Source organism: Coenobita brevimanus, unplaced genomic scaffold (genome assembly GCF_032717465.1).
Source record: "Coenobita brevimanus isolate Jiangsu-jjx unplaced genomic scaffold, ASM3271746v2 jjx.HiC_scaffold_2566, whole genome shotgun sequence".
NCBI lineage: Eukaryota > Metazoa > Arthropoda > Malacostraca > Decapoda > Coenobitidae > Coenobita > Coenobita brevimanus.
Window position 1 is genome coordinate 242,105 of NW_027643507.1, and position 18,690 is coordinate 260,794.

The 18,690-nt window shown below is 40.2% G+C and overlaps 1 protein-coding gene across 1 annotated transcript; it reads right to left on the reverse strand.

The window, feature by feature from the left end:
• Window positions 1-1,744: 1,744 nt before the first annotated feature.
• Window positions 1,745-18,442, reverse strand: LOC145389867 (cAMP-dependent protein kinase catalytic subunit 1-like; the record flags this gene model as incomplete). Its single annotated transcript, XM_080264995.1, has 5 exons — window positions 1,745-1,785; window positions 7,531-7,695; window positions 12,868-12,990; window positions 17,877-17,972; window positions 18,316-18,442. Coding segments are annotated over 5 exons (520 nt in total), but the record flags the coding sequence as incomplete, so codon positions are not given.
• Window positions 18,443-18,690: the final 248 nt, after the last annotated feature.

An 18,690-nucleotide genomic window follows, 5' to 3' on the forward strand; every position in this document is an offset into this window, starting at 1 on the left:
ATGGTGTATAGGGCTGGTGGCAGTACTGTCAAAGAAGAGGGAGAGTGGCCATGTGAGATCTGCCACAAAAGGGCGTGGAAAGTAATTCCATCTTGTGCAGTCTGTGATAAGTGAGTCCATAAGATACGTAGTGGTACTAGAGGTAGACGCGAGATAATGCTGATTTCATGTGTGCCGTGTGTTGGGGAGAGCAGGTGAAGCTTGTTAGGCATGGAGGGACTGACCTTGTTGGTGAGTCTCTCGAGTATGTGGAAGAGTTTTGTTATTTGGAAGACATGTTATGTGCTGGAGGTGGGGCTGAAGCTAGCTCTGTGGCTAGAGTGAGGAGTTGTTGGAAGAAATTCAGTGAGCTGTTGCCTATCCTGACACTGAGAGAGCTTTCCCTCTGTGCTAAGGACCTCTGTATGTGTCATGTGCCAGGAGTGCAATACTGTATGGTAGTGACACTTGGGCAGCAAAGGAAGAGGATATTTGCAGGCTTAAACATACAGAAATGACAATGAGTGGGTGGATGTGCAGTGCGTCCTTGAACGCGTGGCCTTGGGGGCTAGGTTTATGACTGAAGAGTTGAGAGCAAGGATGGGACTGGAGTGTGTTGTTGTGATGAGGAGGTGCTGACTGAGATTGTCTGGACATGTGGAAAGGATAGGAGCTGACAACTGGGGGCAGAAAGGGATGTGTAAACGTTGGGGGTAGGGTTGCGAGAGGCAGACCAAAGAAGAGCTGGGATGAGGTCAAAAGAGTGTGACCTCAGGGATAGGGGACTGCATAGGGGTGTTGCCAAAGATCTAGCAGCATGGATATCACTATACTCCTTTCGCAGCAAGAAGTCCGTTCAGGGTGTGGCAGAAGTTGGAATACCCCCGAGTGCGACGTTGCCAATTTGACCACCAATTATCGGATTATCACTCTGTCTCCCTACCTACCCCCATCTCACCTGTTTCTCTCTCTCTCTCTCTATATATATATATATATGTATATTGTATATATTTATTATTTATTTTCAACTTTTTTTCCACACCACCTATGAGGTAAAAGTCTAGGCGCGTTTTATTTTTAAGAGGTTTCCCCTATAGGCCTAATCCTCTCTCTGATCTTTAATCATAATCTTCTTCGTCATCAGAACTTCCTGTTATATTGACGAAGAATGACTCTACGAAATGTTCAGCTGCTATGTCTTGTTGTGCTAGACAGGGAGTGACCCTGGGTCCCTCGCCGACCTCGGCGTGGCAACATGGGAAATAAGCGCTGCCACGTGTCATATAATTCATTCAAATTGTTGTTATAATTCTAAAAAGTGATACTCAATGTACTATATAGCTTCCTTTACTATATAAAGAATATAAAAAACAATTTCAAATAGCACATAGATGGGAAATAAGAGAGAGAGAGAGGCACGTACTACGGTTGATTTGGCAGCATCGCTAGAGGTGATTCACCAGGTGGGCCCCACCCTGAACGGACTTCTTGCGTGAAAGGACTATAGCACTCAAGAAATTTTATGCTATCCTTAACCATGCTATACCTAGATCTAGGTTTGGCTGCAATTATTTGGAGAGGGAACAAAATTATGAAAATTCCAAACCTGAACACTGACAGAAGAGCCAAACCTTCCTGTTTTGTGCCCATTTTGGGCCTGTCTGAACCTGAATCCCTGGGTTACCCACAGCACATCCTACCAACTCAGTTCCCTGGCCAAAGCTACACTTCCCTACATCGTCATCTGGGATCCACTCGCACATGGCTCTGGTACACCACTTGCTCCAATGTGCCATTTCACTCAACCTGCGAAAAAAAATATCATTAATACCATCATCACCATTTGGGATTCATCTGCTTAAGGTTTTGGAATAACAGGTACACCTAACATGCCACAGCAACAATAATAATAACTATGAGGTATTGACATCCTTGTAATAAGGTTTGCTAAAATTACAAGCAAATTCATAAGCAACAACAAATGATAAAGTGAAAGGAAGTTGTGGTGCTAATGATGATGAGCATGAAAGCATTTTGAGATGGTCTGGCCATGTGGAGGAGCAGAAAGTAAGAGACTGGCTGGAAATGTGCATGTGTGGGAGGGGAAGGGGGAGACTGATGATGAGATGGAAGGAGGGAATGGAGAGAGATTTCAGAAAAGGTGTAAACTGGATGAAGGGCAACCAAATGGCAGAGGATATGGTAACACAGAGGTGATCCATTTGTGATGATCATTTACAGTATTAAGATATCTCGAGACAGACAAATAGATAAACAGCTAGACTGATAAATAAACATAGAGACAGACTGACAGGCATACAGATTCATAGTCACTACTTGGGGATAGAACTTGTGCAATTCTGTCACTCCATAATGGGGCATTCTAACCTCTAAACCACCACATACCATAACTACAAATAAACCATGCTTAACCCGTCGATTACGCATTTACCTTTCTTTATCCCACCCATGGCGTGAAAAAAAAATATATATATATATATATATTGTTTATTATAAACTTGGATGTTTCAAGAGAACATTTAGGAGTGATGAGGTGAGTATCCTGCCTTGATTCCACATTTTCAAGCAGTTACAGTTAATTTACTTGTATTATTGTGCTTGTGAAAATTAGATATGGCAATGGAGATAACATAGAGGTGAGCATTTCTAGTGAGTATTCGTGTTTCATGATCAGAAAGGGCAACAAATTCCAAGCAGACGTTGAAGAAGGCTGGCTTCGTGAGTATCCTGGTCCACTTCCATGATTTTACCTCTAGCATCTGATTTACGTGCATAATTCTGCTCGTTAATATTAAATAAGTTAATGGAGTGTACTAGGGAGTAAGTATGTGAAAGAAATATTCGTGTTTTGAGGTGACTGAATGAATGGTGGTGTAAATGGAAGAACAGACGTCGAAGAAGGCTAGCTTAGGTATTCTGCCCTGATTCGTTTTTCGGCGCTTCCATCTAATTTACTGACATAATTCTACTCACTGGTGTTAGAGAAGCAACTAGAGATTATTTGGGTGTACGCATGTGAGGGAAAGTGGCTGTATTGAGATGATATTTGGCATCCTTGTAAGATTTGACGTCGAAGATGGCTGGCGTAGTAAGTTAAGTATCCTGCTCTGCCTCCATATTTTCCTTACTTACAGCTAATTTCCCCACTTAATTCTGCTTACTGTTGTTATACATGGCAGTGGAGATAAATAAGTGTAGTTTGGTGGGAGAATATTGTTGTTTGCAGATATTTAAAGGATGTCGGGTTTTTTCGTGTCCTTGCCAAAATTTTGTAAACATTCAGCCCCCGAAATATTTAGGATGTTCGTATGTTATGTATTTCCGTTGATTTATTGTTTATTGTTTATTATTTATTACTGGTTATTATTTATTGGTTATTGGTTATTATTGGTGGTTGGTGCTGGCAACAATCATCCACTCACTTGATGTAGTGCTGCCTATGTCTTCCTTAGCCTTTACCATTCTTTTTCTGTGCCTGCCCTCCTCTCTTCCTGTTTCTCCCATCTTTCCTGTCACTTCTTATTGCTTTTCTTTCCTTTACAGGTGGCTTTACATTGAGTGACAAGCCAAATGGTTTCCTGTAAGCCAAGAAACCATTTACAACGCTGGGTGGTAACCATATAACCAAACCATACGTGCTCCCTACGTGTCAAGTGGGTTGGTGGAAGGTTAGTGCCTCTCCCTGTAAAACAAATAACTCAAAGTCAAATGGCCACCCCTTAAGGGATTATGGTGTCTGGCAATAGATAGATATATATATATATATATATATATATATATATATATATACATATCAGGCATCTATATATAAATAAAAATTATATATATATATATATATATACATATGTCGTCATCACCATCATCTGGACCTCCTTTCCCATCCTAGGGCAGGGTGAGGAGTAGCAACATCCAGACAGTCCAAGTTTGCCCACTCCAATGGGCCATGCTTCCATTCATTCATCATTCAAGCCCCTGGAATCCTGGCTTTATCTGATATGCCAAAAACTTTCACCAGGTTCTGTAGCTTCACATAAATGTATCCGATAGAGCCAATCCCAACGCTGTCATGTTTAAAAGGGGTGCCAAATGACTGATCATGCACTTCTTCTCACAACATTTACCAAGCCATCTTGATCTCCTGTCAGTCCCCAGCCTCACCAACTTCAATACCTCTCTTCCTTACACATTCATCCACCATCCCTCCATCTTCTCCTTGGCCTACCTCACCTCCTCCCTCCTTCAAATTTGCTCAGATATACCTTTTTCACCACTCTATTGTTTATCCATTCTCTCCACATGACCATACCATCTCAGTACACTCTCTACAATTCTGGTGTCCACAGACTCCCTCACTCTCCATCCTTCACGAGTCACATTACTTCATATCCTATCCATTTCTCTCTACTCCACACACATTCCCTCAGCAGTCCCATCTCCACTGCTCTCACACTTTTGACTTTTCACTTTCATGCCACACCATCGTCTCATATCCATATGTTAAAACTGGCACTGACACTCCTTCGCGTAAGCCTTGTGCAGCAGCAACACTCAAGCCTCTGTTTATTATCAAGGCCTCCATAGCACCAGCTACCTTCCTTCCCTTGTCACTCTACTTTCCACTTCTTTTGCACATTTTCCTCTCTTTTCTGTCACTGTACCCAGGTATTTGAACTCTCTCACCAATTCAGTCTCTCTCTCCATTCACTTAAATATCACACTAAGAGTCACCTTCTCACTTGATTACCATCACTTTACTCTTTTCTATGTTTACTCTCAAGGCATGATGCTCATAGACATCAGCAAAACTCTGCATTAGTCTACCAAGCTCTTGTCCGGTATTTGCAAGTTGCACTGCATCATCAGTGTACAACAAATGTGAGATACCATATTCCGTTCATCATCATTCATTACCAATGCCATCCCTCTCTCCATCACTCGTATTGTTACTTCTCTCATCACCTCATCCACATATATATCGAACAACTATGGGGACATCACACAACCTTGTTGCACGCCCACAATGATCGTGAACCATTCATTTACATGCCCATTTACCCTTACACATACCTCACTACCATCATAAAAACTCTTGATGGCACCTAGCAGCTTACCATCTACACTGTACATGTGCAAAACCTTCCACAATCCTTCTCTGTCTACTTTGTCGTATGCTTTCTCCAGACCCATAAATGCCATAAACACCTTATAGTCCTTCTTAAAAGCCTTCTCCACTATCTGCCTCACTGCAAATATTTGATCCACACATCCCTTGCCACTCCTAAAGCCACCCTGCTCATCACTCAATGGGACTTCTGATATCTCTCTTACTTTCTCTCTATGTACATATTATATAGATAGATAGATAGATAGATAGATAGGTTGACTGATTGATTGATTGATAGATAGATACATACAGTACACACATATAGATATATACTTCTGTTGGGATAGGCCGGTCCTGCGGTGGACATTCAACGGTTGGTGATGATCATGATCATGATGATGATACATATATATATATATATATATATATATGCAGTAGATATTATATAGGCTTACCTTTACATCACAGTAAAGACTGGTTATATAGCTAGTTCCCATAAATGTTATTCTCAAGTAGCTCCCAAAGTAAAAGCAAGTAGTGTATTACATCTACTTTACGGTAAGCAAATAAATACAGTATAGCAACATGCATTAGTTAGTATACACCGCATAAAGTAAGAGAAAGTTAAAATATAAATAGTGTAAAAGTAAAATACGATCACTGTATACAGTCCTTAAGCATCTAAAATTTATTGCCTTACTTTCAACAGAAATACAGTTCAGATCTGGTAATGTCCTATGGCTGCTTTCTGAATTCTAAGCACATCTATCTAAGCATCTGGCATAACTGCAGGAAAAGAGCTAGTGCAATGGACTTCATTTATAATAATTAAATATACAGGTATTTAAAAAAAAAAAATACAGTTAGATGCATTTTTATTGCCTAGTTATTCTTGCAGACTGGAGTGCACTGCATCCATGGTGAGGAAGCTTCAACTAAGGTGTGTATGAGTGAGTTTCAGAGGTAAGGGGAAACAAAAACCTTAGTGCAGAGTGAACAGACCTTGATTGGTAATCATATACCAGTAATGCTACAAGAGTGAAATTAGTGACCATATTTTGTGTTGAAGACACTGGAAATTAAAACCTTCCACTAAGATCATGCAAACTTCTACTGTAATTCTACTGCCACCATTACTTACCGTATGATGGGGCTATTCGACTCACCTGAGGCAATTAGACTCAATAAGGAGTAATGAGACTCAGGTGGTCAGACAGTGTAAAAAGGGGTATATCTGACACTCTCATATGGTGCTATAATCTGAAATTGCTAATTTATATTGTAAATTAAATTTAGGGACAGCTTGCTGAAGGTCAGTGAACTGTGATCAATTTCTCATTCTGTTATTTTCACATTTTTTTTAGCTGTAACTTACAACAATAAAGACAAGATTAACTGTATTTTCCTCCACTGTCCCTTGGATATATAATAACAAACTGAGTGTCATTAATGTTTATCCACCTACCAGAGTAAGTTAGCTGCTTTTGTTTATAAAATAATATGATTTTAGACTAAAGGGGCAATTTGACTCAGGCAATTTGCCTTGGCACTTTGGGGCAATTTATATGCTGCAACTTCATCAGTACTATCTGGACAGTTGTAAAGATTACATCGCAGATTTCAAGGATAATCTTCCAAGTACAGACTGAGTACATGGCTTCCTGAAGAGACATAAAAGTCCTGCTGTCCTCCAGGATATGCCAAAATATTTTGAGGAAGCAGGCTGCTGTCTCTGAAGAGGTCATAGTGGCCAACTTTAAAAAGGTAGAAGACAGCCTTAGGGGAGCACCCCCTCCAAACATTGTTAATTATGGCAAAACCAACATCACGGATGATCCTACGGGAAAGCTCTGGATATTCAGGTACGGTAAAAAACATGAGGAGATTATCATGAATACGATAAAGAGTTCAACATCTATCATGTTTTCCATCACTGCCAGCAGCAAGTACCTTAGTGCAAATATTGTTTCCAGGGCTCAATGCTAACAGCTGTCATGGATTGAAGGAGGACCAATCAACGTATATAACCAAACTTCTTCTGGCTGCTTCGATTCGAATTGAAGCAGGGGGAGCAGAGAGGCGGGCCTCCTGAAGGCACACAACTAATGGACAGTACTGGGCAAGAAGGCATCAAAGGTCGAAGCAACTTGAATGAAAACCTCGAATGAAAGCCCACCAAGTCCAACTGCCCCACATCAGGTGTTGATAAACATAACTTCCCTCCCCCCCCCAATATGCCTTTTCTGTGTTTTTCTATGTTGAATCATTTGTGTTTCATTACCCATACAGTAAAGCTTTTTAAGTGCCCTAAATGTTGCACTACAAACCTTAGTGCAACAAAAAATAGCCAATCGGTGAGTTGAACAGCCCACCTTTCGGTACTTTTTCAGTGAGAAAAAGCAGGGCATACATTGGATCAATCTTACCTTCCTTTGATATACAGCAATCCAGTCTGTCGATGCAAACCACTTGTGATTCTTGATATCATTAACAGCATTCTTGAGGTTTCCATACCGCTTGGTCAGGTCAACCTGCAGTAGATTCCTTAACAGATCCTTCAGGTCAGAAGAGAAGTGACCAGGGAACTGCACCTGTAATAACAAGGTTGTGATTAAGTTAGAGTACATCTTGATGAAGCTTCCCAGCCTCTTTCACCTATGATGATGGCCAAGTGGTGGGTCAATCTGATACATCACCAAGAAGACTCATTCCTACCTCAAAAATAAGGTTTATCATATTTCATGCAACCACAACTTAGTGCAGGAGGCCTAGTTATACAAGAATCAAGTGTTATAATGCTGGCATGTACTGGGCACTTTCTGGCATTACAAGTACTGAAAATCCAAAGTTACAATGGCCAGTTGAGAATCCATGAATCAATTAAGAGGCCTACATAATGAAAACTCAAGACATGCACAGCTGCAAAGCTAGCTGGACAAAGTGTGGAATAACATGACACTGATGTCTTGGGGGAAAGTTTGTGAGCTCTATGCACCCCTCCTTCCCACTCTTCCACAAGCTGCCTCACTCTCATTCTCTCTTGCACTCACTTTGGTCATATTTGGTGTAAAGGGCTGTACGCACAGGTACGGTATTATCTAAATGATCGACTCTATTGGATACCTTTATGTGAAGCTACAGAATGTGGTGAACATTTTTTGGCATATCAGACAGAGCCAGGATTCTGGGGACTTGAATGATGAGTGAATGGAAATGTGGCCCATTGGACTGGGCAAACTTGGGCTCTCTGGATGTTGCTACATCTCAGCCTGCCCTTGAGTGGGAAAGGAGGTCCAGATGATGATGATGATAGTGATATACAATGAGCTCGCTCTGCTTCTTACTTCATGCCTTCCAAACAGTGGTGAAGTGACAGAAGGGCAGCTCAACCCCAATGAACTCAAACATTTGTACCGTATACTGTTCAAGTACAGTAAGTGTACATATACAGTATATTCCTATACTATTTTCTCTTTCATTCTGCTTCCATTACAGTACTTATACATTATTATAGGTCAAATGTTATTGCTATATGTGCTTTAGGTGTAACTAAATTTATTCTTGTTTAAAACTGTCATACATGGCAGTGTAGGTGTAATGTGGTGGTGGTCAGGAACCAAGTCTTTTTAAAGGTAATGTAATTTGATGTACAAGCATTCACTTAACAAGCTGATTTTGGGGTAACTAAACTATAGTACTCATAACTCTGTGACCTCCCTGTATTCAAGTTGTAGGAAAGGCCCTGTTCTGTCAAGTGAAATGAAACTGAGTACAGTCTCAGAACTTGCTCCGAGTGATAAATCATACGTATCATTTATAATGGCTCCAACACACTTGCAATAATAATTACAACAAATAGCTGGTGCTTCAGTACTCCCCATGTAAGGCATAGAAGAACCTGAGGCTAGGCTACTGTGGTCCACATCATTAATGCCACAGGAAGCTACCCTGTTTCCTTGCCAGAGTTATGTGACAGAAATACCTATGGACACTTCTTGGGCTGAAACCATCGTTGGTTAGTGAATATTCTCTTCTGATCCAAGACCCCTATCAATCGAGCAACTGAGGTGTCTATTAATAATAACAAATTATACCATACACTGGGCTCTAACTGAATTGTAATGGGACATGAGTAAAGAATTTTCATAATACAGTAAAAGTCCTCTACTTCGGCCTCCAATAATCTGCAAATCCCAATACTCTGAATTTGTCAAGGCGAATTTTTTTTTATTTTATCTGGTCTTTTTTCAAAATTTTCAGGGCTTTATCTAAGGATTTATCTGGCTTGGACTTGCTCTTGGCCTTGGATGTACCAGCATGAAACTATTCATCTTCACCTCTATTGTAGAGGTGAAGATGAATAGTATGACAGGTGGGGTGGGGGTTAGGTAGGGGTATGGGGGAGGGTCGGGAGCTGGGATAGTGGCAGGTGGAGCTTGTTTCGTCCCCCCCTCCCCTCTTCCCTGGGTATACAGGGGTAGGAAGGGGACACCCCTGGGCAGGAATTAGTGATCGTGAGTGTACATATGTCTAATGTTTTCAGAGGTCCCTCCCAATAGTCCGAAAAAACCAATAGTTTGAAAGACCCTCGGTCCCCTGCCATTCGTATTACCGGACTTTTGCTGTATGTGTAATCACAAGATATTATTATTAGTTTACACAGAAGCTGAGGGTTAGGGGGCAGAGACCTAAAGATACACAACAGAACTTTCAAATTTAATACTGCATAACATGAATGTTATTGTTAACACCTGTGAGCTCTAACGCAATTTACATTATTTCCTCATCATCATCAAACTGAACAGTTATATATTCTGTTTGTTGAAAGGACAGGACATCAGTGAAGGAAATTTACCTAAAATTACAAGCATCTAGTTTATAATCAGGCATTTCTACAATTTATGTACGAGTTCTGGAATAACACAACTACAGTATACTGATATTTGTATAACTATAATTGTTTTACTCGAACCTGGCCAAAAATTGCCATCTCTCCAACTTGATTACTGAGTTCTAACAAGAGACTGACACTAGAATATGACGCTAGTCATGAAGAAGTGCTATGAAAAGACTGTAGAGCCACTATATTTTATTCTGCCACTGAATTATGTGAGGTAATCTGCAACAGGGCAAAAAGCTGGGCCAAAGTAAAGTCAAAGAACTGTAGTGCATTAAAATGGTAAAACTGGCCAATCCACTTCACCGTTAGCAATCAACCTTGAGGGCAATCTTTTTCTGTAGATTAGTGTATACTTAAAAGCAAAATGGAATAACAAAAAGGATGCTTTATGAAGAGGACTTAATGTATTCTTGTATATACTTCCATGACAAAATTAATTAATGATTCACTGCTATGCATCCTTATTTCTTTCTGTATTACTTACATGTACTGCATTACAGCAGCAGCATTGTATCAGTAGGCACACTTTTCACTATCTCAAACTTACATGGCTGCACTAGACTTTTCCTGGATGTACTGGATTGCAGTTCAATATACACATATAAAACTGATAGTATGAGCACATGTGAATGGGGGAAGGATAGGGGAAGACTGAGGATGAGATGCAGTGATACAGTAAAGTGGTACAAGTACACTAAACTCTCAATTATCTGTCATCACAATTTCTGTCCCATTACATTATCTCATGCTTTTGACTCAGTTCTGTTAAAACAATATCTGGCAAAATTAGGCAACATCCAGCTCAGAAACAGGAAGCTATCAGTGGTACGATGCACTTTTCAGAGGTAATGTGTATCATAAGGCTCAGACACCGGGCTCAATCTGCACACAGGCACACCCCAAAACACACACAAGACAATCTTGGCTGTAAGTCTTGCCAATAAACAGAAAACTGCTGGAAAATGGGTGTCTACTCTATGGAATTTCACCCCCAAGATACAGAAAAGTTGAAAGCATTTTTTCATCTATTTAATCTATATTTAATTTCATTGCATAAACACCTTATGTCACGACATTAAATCTTTTTAAATTAATTTTTTAATATTATCAAGTTTCAGTTTTCTGCTACACACTCCTCAGGAAAATCACAGATATAGCATGGTTCTTACATTCTTATGACCGAGGGTATGGGCTAACATGAATTATATTGAGTGTATGCACCATATTAAATGGAATCAGGTTTCTATCTGCCATAAGTTAAAAGTTATTATCCTCTGCAAAGTGTGATGGTGTGCCAGGTTGCTCATATTCGCTCTGTTGTCCTTACTCCGACAGTAGACTTTCCTTCGCTTGCTCACTCGTAATTATACCTGTATATGATTACTGTTTATATTACTTATGATATGTACGATTAAATTATGTACTGTATTACTGTACTACATGTACTGTGTCAATACTGTATGTATTTTATGTTTAATTTTAATCTTTTACTCATGGGTAATACAGTCAATCCTCGTAAACCAAGTGTTCATAAATTACGGATTCATAAATCAAGGCTAGGTGGCCATCAGACTGCTGCCAACCTTAAATCACTGTTAAGTCACGAAAATCACGGATCTAGGCACCCAAGTGGGCCTTTTCTGAGGAGAACCGTAAACCGCGGCATTCAAACTGAAAATCGCGACCCAACAAACAATCACCGCGCGTCCCTGTTGGCATATGTGCATACTAATGCCGCCATGTTGTTGCTCTTCTTGTCCCGCCAGTCCGCAGACTACAGACCGTTGCCGTGGAGTACGAGAGTTACCTGCCTTTTTGTGCAACTTCCCCCCACCTCCTACCTGCCAAGGCCCCTCCCGACCCCCCAATGAAGCGCTCTAAGCAGTATGGCGTCAAGAAACTGCCGCAGTTGTTGTACAGTCAACGTTTGGAGCTCACTTGTCGTGTTGAGAGGGGAGAGAAGTTTTCAAAGCTGGCGAAAGAGTTTGGGAAGAACAAGTACTGAGAGGTTCTAAGTTCTTCCCAACACCACCCCACTCCATTCACTTAAGCAATTTCGTCATAGGATTAAGGTGAGATCCCTTAACATGGCTTATTTCTATTTAATACATGCACTGAATATTCCTAAATTTGTACGTTTGTGTTTGATGGTGCCTAGATAGGTGTAGGTAGGGTGCTGTGGGGGCGGGTTGGCCAAAGTCCAGACCCAAATTAATTTTTCACATAAAAGTTATTATTCATAAATCACGGCAGTGGTCCAGACTCAAATTGACACGATTTACGAAGACTGAGTGTATTGTAGGAAAGTTTTTAGGATAGCGGGTCAAGACGGATAGCTTAGGGTGGTGACATATTATCTGGTTCAATGCCCAATGGATAGCCAACTGGAGGTACCGACGTAATATCCGGCATTTTGCAGTATCCAGCACTGAGTTTTGCTGAATTACACTGGATATTTGAGAGACTTATGTTTACGAGAAAAAGGAATGTGAGCTGGAGATGGCAGCCAGATAGCTAAAAACAGGATAGTATAATGGCAATTCATTTATTGCCACCCCCTACAGGATTAAGCCATCTGACAATGAACTGATAGATAGACATAATGATATAATCAGTGCAGTTAACCTTTTGCTTAAATCAACACTGAGTCTTCTTGTAATTAATCCAATATACACAACAGCAAGACTTTACTGTGTGTGTGAGTGTGCATACTTTTTATCTACTAGCATGTATATATGCTGGTATAGCCTATACATTTTTTAACACATCAATGTAGGATACTACTTGATTAACAGTGCGACATGATGAGCATAATAATGATGTTTACATAGTCTTACTCCTGTTGGCATGTCATAGCTCTTACCTTCCCTGATACAATTTTTTCGTATATTTGTATGGGCTGATCAGCAAAGAAGGGTGGGTATCCAGCAGCCATCTCATACACGAGTACTCCTAAAGCCCACCAATCCACTGCCTTGTTGTAGCCCTGTCAAGAAAGAGCCACAGGTATTAAAACACTATGTTCTTGTGATAGAAATTATTACACATGATTGTTGTAGTATATATATCCATCCACCTTTCCATCATTTAACACTTCACTGCTCCATCACACTGGCCCATCAAATATATATTTACTTGTTATATATATATATGTGATTACCACCCACAATAGTAAATGGTGTACATTCATCAAATTACTATCTTCTCATACAACAAACAGAACAGCATATACAGAACCAAAAATGAAGGAAAATGTCTATTAATAATACTGCAGTTATAAAAGTTGTTGGTAAACTGCAAGAAGATGCTACAGAGAGACACCTTCCACTGCCAGATTATATAAATGTCCCTTAAATCCATCCCTGTCCTCTGAAAGGAGGATGGTGGAGTGCAGGAAAAGGGTTACTTCAGCCTGCAGTTCACTGGGACATCCAGATGAGTCTGGGGCCACATTACAATGAGTGACAATGAATGGCAATTACTATATTTGTAAATTATTAACGTAATGTAATATACATATACTTATTAACCCTTTGGAAATGACTTAGGCATTCCAATATTTACATTGGCATTGTTGGAGGATTATTCAGCTTCTTTATGGATATGGGGACACCATATTATCTTACTTTAGCTACTGTCAGGCATTCTCATTCAGCAAATTGAGGAACCTCAACCCAAAGGGGTTAAATGACCGAAAAGCAGATGAGCTTTCCACTTATTGCTTGATGCTGTGGGAAAGGTGGTTTTAACAACAAAACCTCCAAGCATTTTCATCCAAATTAGGCAGTGATCCCTCTTATCGAGACATTTCTCATTCCCTCCCTCATGTGACCTGTCACTTCATTCCCCCAACTCACACTTCGTCTACCTCTTCTATTACTGGTTACCTCACTCTCATGCAACCTCCTGGCAAATCTTTACAATTTACTTCAAAAGGCTCAGCCTCTCAGAGCATTTTTTGCTGTTTTCACATTAAAACCTCATACCATATTTCTCATTAACTCTTTCATATATCTAAGAATCATACAAAAACTAACAGACATAAATACTGTAAAGCTATTGACACAGTACCAAGACATATCCTGATCATCAAATACCTGGAGATCAACATGGAAGACAATAACAAGAAGTGGTTAACCACCATCCTCTCAGGAAACATATCCAAGTTTTCAGCTTTGAACAAAGATTTTTATTTAGAATATTCCCCAGTGGTGTTCTATAGGGCTCAGTCCTTTCACCCTCACTTTTCAACCACCTCCCTCCACAACCTACCAACTCTTCCCCCTTTGATGACTTGACAATACCTTCACTGCACCCCAAAACTCAAATGCAGCAGGAGAGTTCCAACATTACCTACACTTACAAGAACACTGGCTTCAATAAAGCAGAGTGACTGTGTCACTCAACTCAACTAGCACACTCATCATTAAGGACAAACATGAATCTCAAACATAACCCACAGCCACTGTCCCTAATTAATCACTCAAAATTATGGGGTTTACTCTGGATATATATATGAAGTTTCCTCAATGCACTTGCAACATCAATGCTATGGTGTCTTGTTGCTGTTGCTGTTGCTTACCCTCGGTCCACCTGACCAAGTAGATCTGTTGACTGCAAATAAGCAACCACCTCTACGGGGTCATCCCACAGATTTCATCCACCACTGATGTTGCGTCTGCATCTCCGGGATGCGTGTGCTGCACAGTGCTCCATTATGTGTGTTATGTTGTGTGGACCTATTCTACAAGTGGGATACATGTCATATGTGATTATAACTAAATCAAATATAAACTGATAACTTTGGAGGGCTGGGTGATGTCCTGATCTAAGCCTAGCTAGGTCATCTCGATCAGCCCTTCCTCTACAATAATTCCACCACATACCTTTCCTACAACACTGAATATACTCTACAATAATTCTTCCACATACCATTCCTACAACACTGAATATACTTATGTCATGACGAGTTTTGCACTTAATTCATTCACCTTTATACTTGACGTCTCTTTGCAGGCAACAGAATGTTCCTTTTGACTATGTTCTTAGTTTTTTACAATATCACTTCCATTAAAGAATGAAAACGAGTTAAAGATGAGCAAAAATCCCAACTTTTGCTCTCTGTTTAGGAAAAAGCTTCTCCTTGGAACATATGCATTGCTCTTCTTCCTACTTCTTTTCAGAAAATGACTTAAATTGTGAGATACATTCATATATCCATCCATCATCCAATCCTATGTCACCCCATGAGGAGCATAGGAACCCTGGGCTAGGCAAGTTGGTCCTGACATTTAAGATGAGAGTGATCAGTCTTACTCATCCCTCAGTGGCATTACGTAAACAATAAACCCCAACCACCCCTTGGATATAAACCTACAGCACACAGGCTCAATCCAATTGGAGCACCTTAATTACCCACTAAGCCACCAGATGCCATAATTTGGTTATATGGTTACCATCCAGCGTAGTAAATGGTTCCCTGGTGTACAGGAAATAATTTGGTTTGTCATTCAGTGTAGAGTTACCCATAAGCAGAAGGTAGAGGAAAGAATGAAGGAAAGAAAGACAGAAGAGAGAGTGTAAAGTCACCCGTCTGCAGAAGGAGAAGGAAAGAGTGAAGGAATGAAAGACAGAAAGGAAGGATGGAAGAGAAGAATTGGCAGACACCCAAAGCAGCACTACATCAAGTGAGTGGATGGTGAGTGCCCCCACCTACCATAAAGAGAGACATTCATCTTCACTAATCCCCTTCATGTTACTGTACTGAAATGTTTCCATTCAGGTTTACTAAATAGGAAATAATCAGTAGGCCTTTCAACACCACCCAATTCATATATCATCAGTCTGCCTGCTCTTTCCACGAACAATGTGTTGCATACAACCATGGTTAATACATCACTGAAATTAAGTATTCTCTCACCTTCAACATTCCTTATGCTATACCACACCCCACCAAGCACCCCCTGAGACCCATGAACTCATCTAAATGTCCACTTAAGTCATCACCCAGCATCACTATTTTCTCACCAAATTCTGAAATAAGTAATAATTTGCCCCAATACCAGTCCTCCACCTCCATACATCTGCCAGCTTTGAAGGCATACATAGATACAACTGGAGGGATGTCATAACCAATGGCTTGATGAGTAGTACTGTAGTATTCACTTTTCACCTCCACACTCCACTGTATCTACCAACTGCTAAGCAGCCAGAATTCACACCCCACCAATTCTAGACCTTTCACTTTTACAAAAAATAAATAAAATACTAATACCTTCTTCAACTTGCTTACAATTACTGTAATCTCCCACCCACTGTGTTTCCTATCCACAACAGGGCAGGCCACTTAACATCTCCAGTACGCTCCACTGTACCCCCAATAACATCCCCACATTCATGACTGACTAGTCTGAACTTAGAGAGCAACTTCCCCCTTTAGTCCTTTACATCCACTGAGTATGCTGAAGTTTACTCCAACACTCATCACATATTGTCCAACACAGATTGACTGCAACGTCACTGCAGCCGACCAAACTCATCCATCCACCACTGCCAACAAGGGCTGGTGGGGAAGCCCTTCATGCCAGCTGCTCAAACACATTTCTGAGCACAGCCTGGCATTACAGCTGACAGATATTATTTATTCATGGCACATAACTACATCACCACTAATATCCTCATAATCATTGACACAGCAGATTAGCCATATCATTATACCAGTGTTCTGGCCTCTCTTTTTTAAGTGCAAACCCAATACAGTACAGTAAAATTTTCCTTCCCTGTACCCTTCAGCACAGACAGTGCACCAGCCCTACAATGCAGCACATTATGTCTGGGGATCAAAGAATAACCATGCCACCAGTGACACCAAGCCACTTTCTTGCAACAGTTAGACATGTATTTATGGTTGTCTGGCCTAAACTGATTCTACCACCACTGTCTTTTGATGAGAAACAGGTTCAGGATTATGATCAGGATGGTTCAAACTGCTGCATGATGGGAGAAAATTACATTAATGTTGACAATTTGTTACCTGCTATAGTCTGAGACTCTCACCTTGGACTTGTAGCTGAGTACATTTCATAACACAAGAAGTATATCAACCAACTGCCATAAATCACTCTCATGGCTGTAATGGGAACCAACCAGCTAATACCTATTTCACACTACTAACATCACTAGCATTTTCATCACTTCCATCAAAACACAACTGCCATCACAACTCAATCTTATAACCACATGTCCAACATAGTTACTGTCAAAACAGTTTCAGTATTACATTCAAACCCTATCTATCTATCTATCTATAGCCCAACGCCCTAATCCCGCAAAGGGTGGCCGCAGACAAAACGCCTCCAAGTCACTCTGTCACCCACCATTCGACTACTCTCCCCCCAACTCACCCCCCCCTCCCTCATATACCTCTCAACTCCATCCCTCCACCTCATCCTCGGTCTACCCCTCCCTCTCCCTCCCTCCACCTCACCTACATACACCCTCTTAGTCAGTCTTTCATTCTCCATTCTCTCCACATGTCCAAACCACCTCAGTGTATTTCTCCTAATCTTTTCAACCACATCCACATCTACCCCACAACGTTCAAACCCAACCTTCATAATATAAAAAGCACCACTATGGACATGTATCAATTAAGCTATATGCCTGACCAACTTCTATAACAATGTTGTGTGATAATTATGTCTAAGTCCTTGACTACTGTGCTCTCTCCATTTCATACTCTGTATTCTAACATATCTATATATTACAGAAAACACCTACTTTCTAGCCAGATAAGGATAATATCAATGTCCAGATAATCGGCCAAATAGAAAGAGAAATTAAACACAGCAGAAGTATCAGAAAAAAACTAACCTTAGAAAGAATGATTTCTGGGGCCAAGTAGTCTGGGGTTCCACATAATGTCCACGTCAGTCCTTTGACTCGCTTGGCAAATCCAAAGTCTGTCACCTGAAATATTAAAAGTAATGAAATATTAAAAGTAATCATTGAAATGACATGCACATTGTCTGACTAAATTCAAGATAAACATCATTAATTTAAATATACAAATACACTAAAATACACACATTTTATGCATATAATGAACAATAATGCATTCCTACTGTATGGGAAAGAAATTCAACATAATTTACAAACATTCCATATAATAAAGTTACCTGCATTGCAATTTATCAAACTATTCAATATGTCTATCAATAACTTCAAATGACACTCCTTGCAACTGTAATGTGTATATTGGAAATTAAAAAAATGCTCCTCCCCTCCCCTCCCCAAGAAAACAACAACAAACCTTGAGGTATCCTTGGCTATCTATTAGTAAATTTTCTGGTTTTAGATCTCTATAAATGAGATCAAGGTAGTGGAAGTATTCAAATGCTGGCACAATCTGGGCAGCATAGAACCGAGAGTGAGGTTCACTGAAAAACAAATTTTAAAAAGATTAGTTTAGGTTCACTGGAAAAGGAATTCAAAATGATTAGTTTTATTCTAACATTATACAATAATCAACAACCTAGAGAAAATAAGTAGCCACAGCACCAGAACACCACACAAAGAACAGCTGGAATACAATATGAGTTTAGTGTGCCAGGATTTACCAACATCTTTAATATAGATTAGGAGAAATACACTGAGGTGGTTTGGACATGTGGAGAGAATGGAGAAT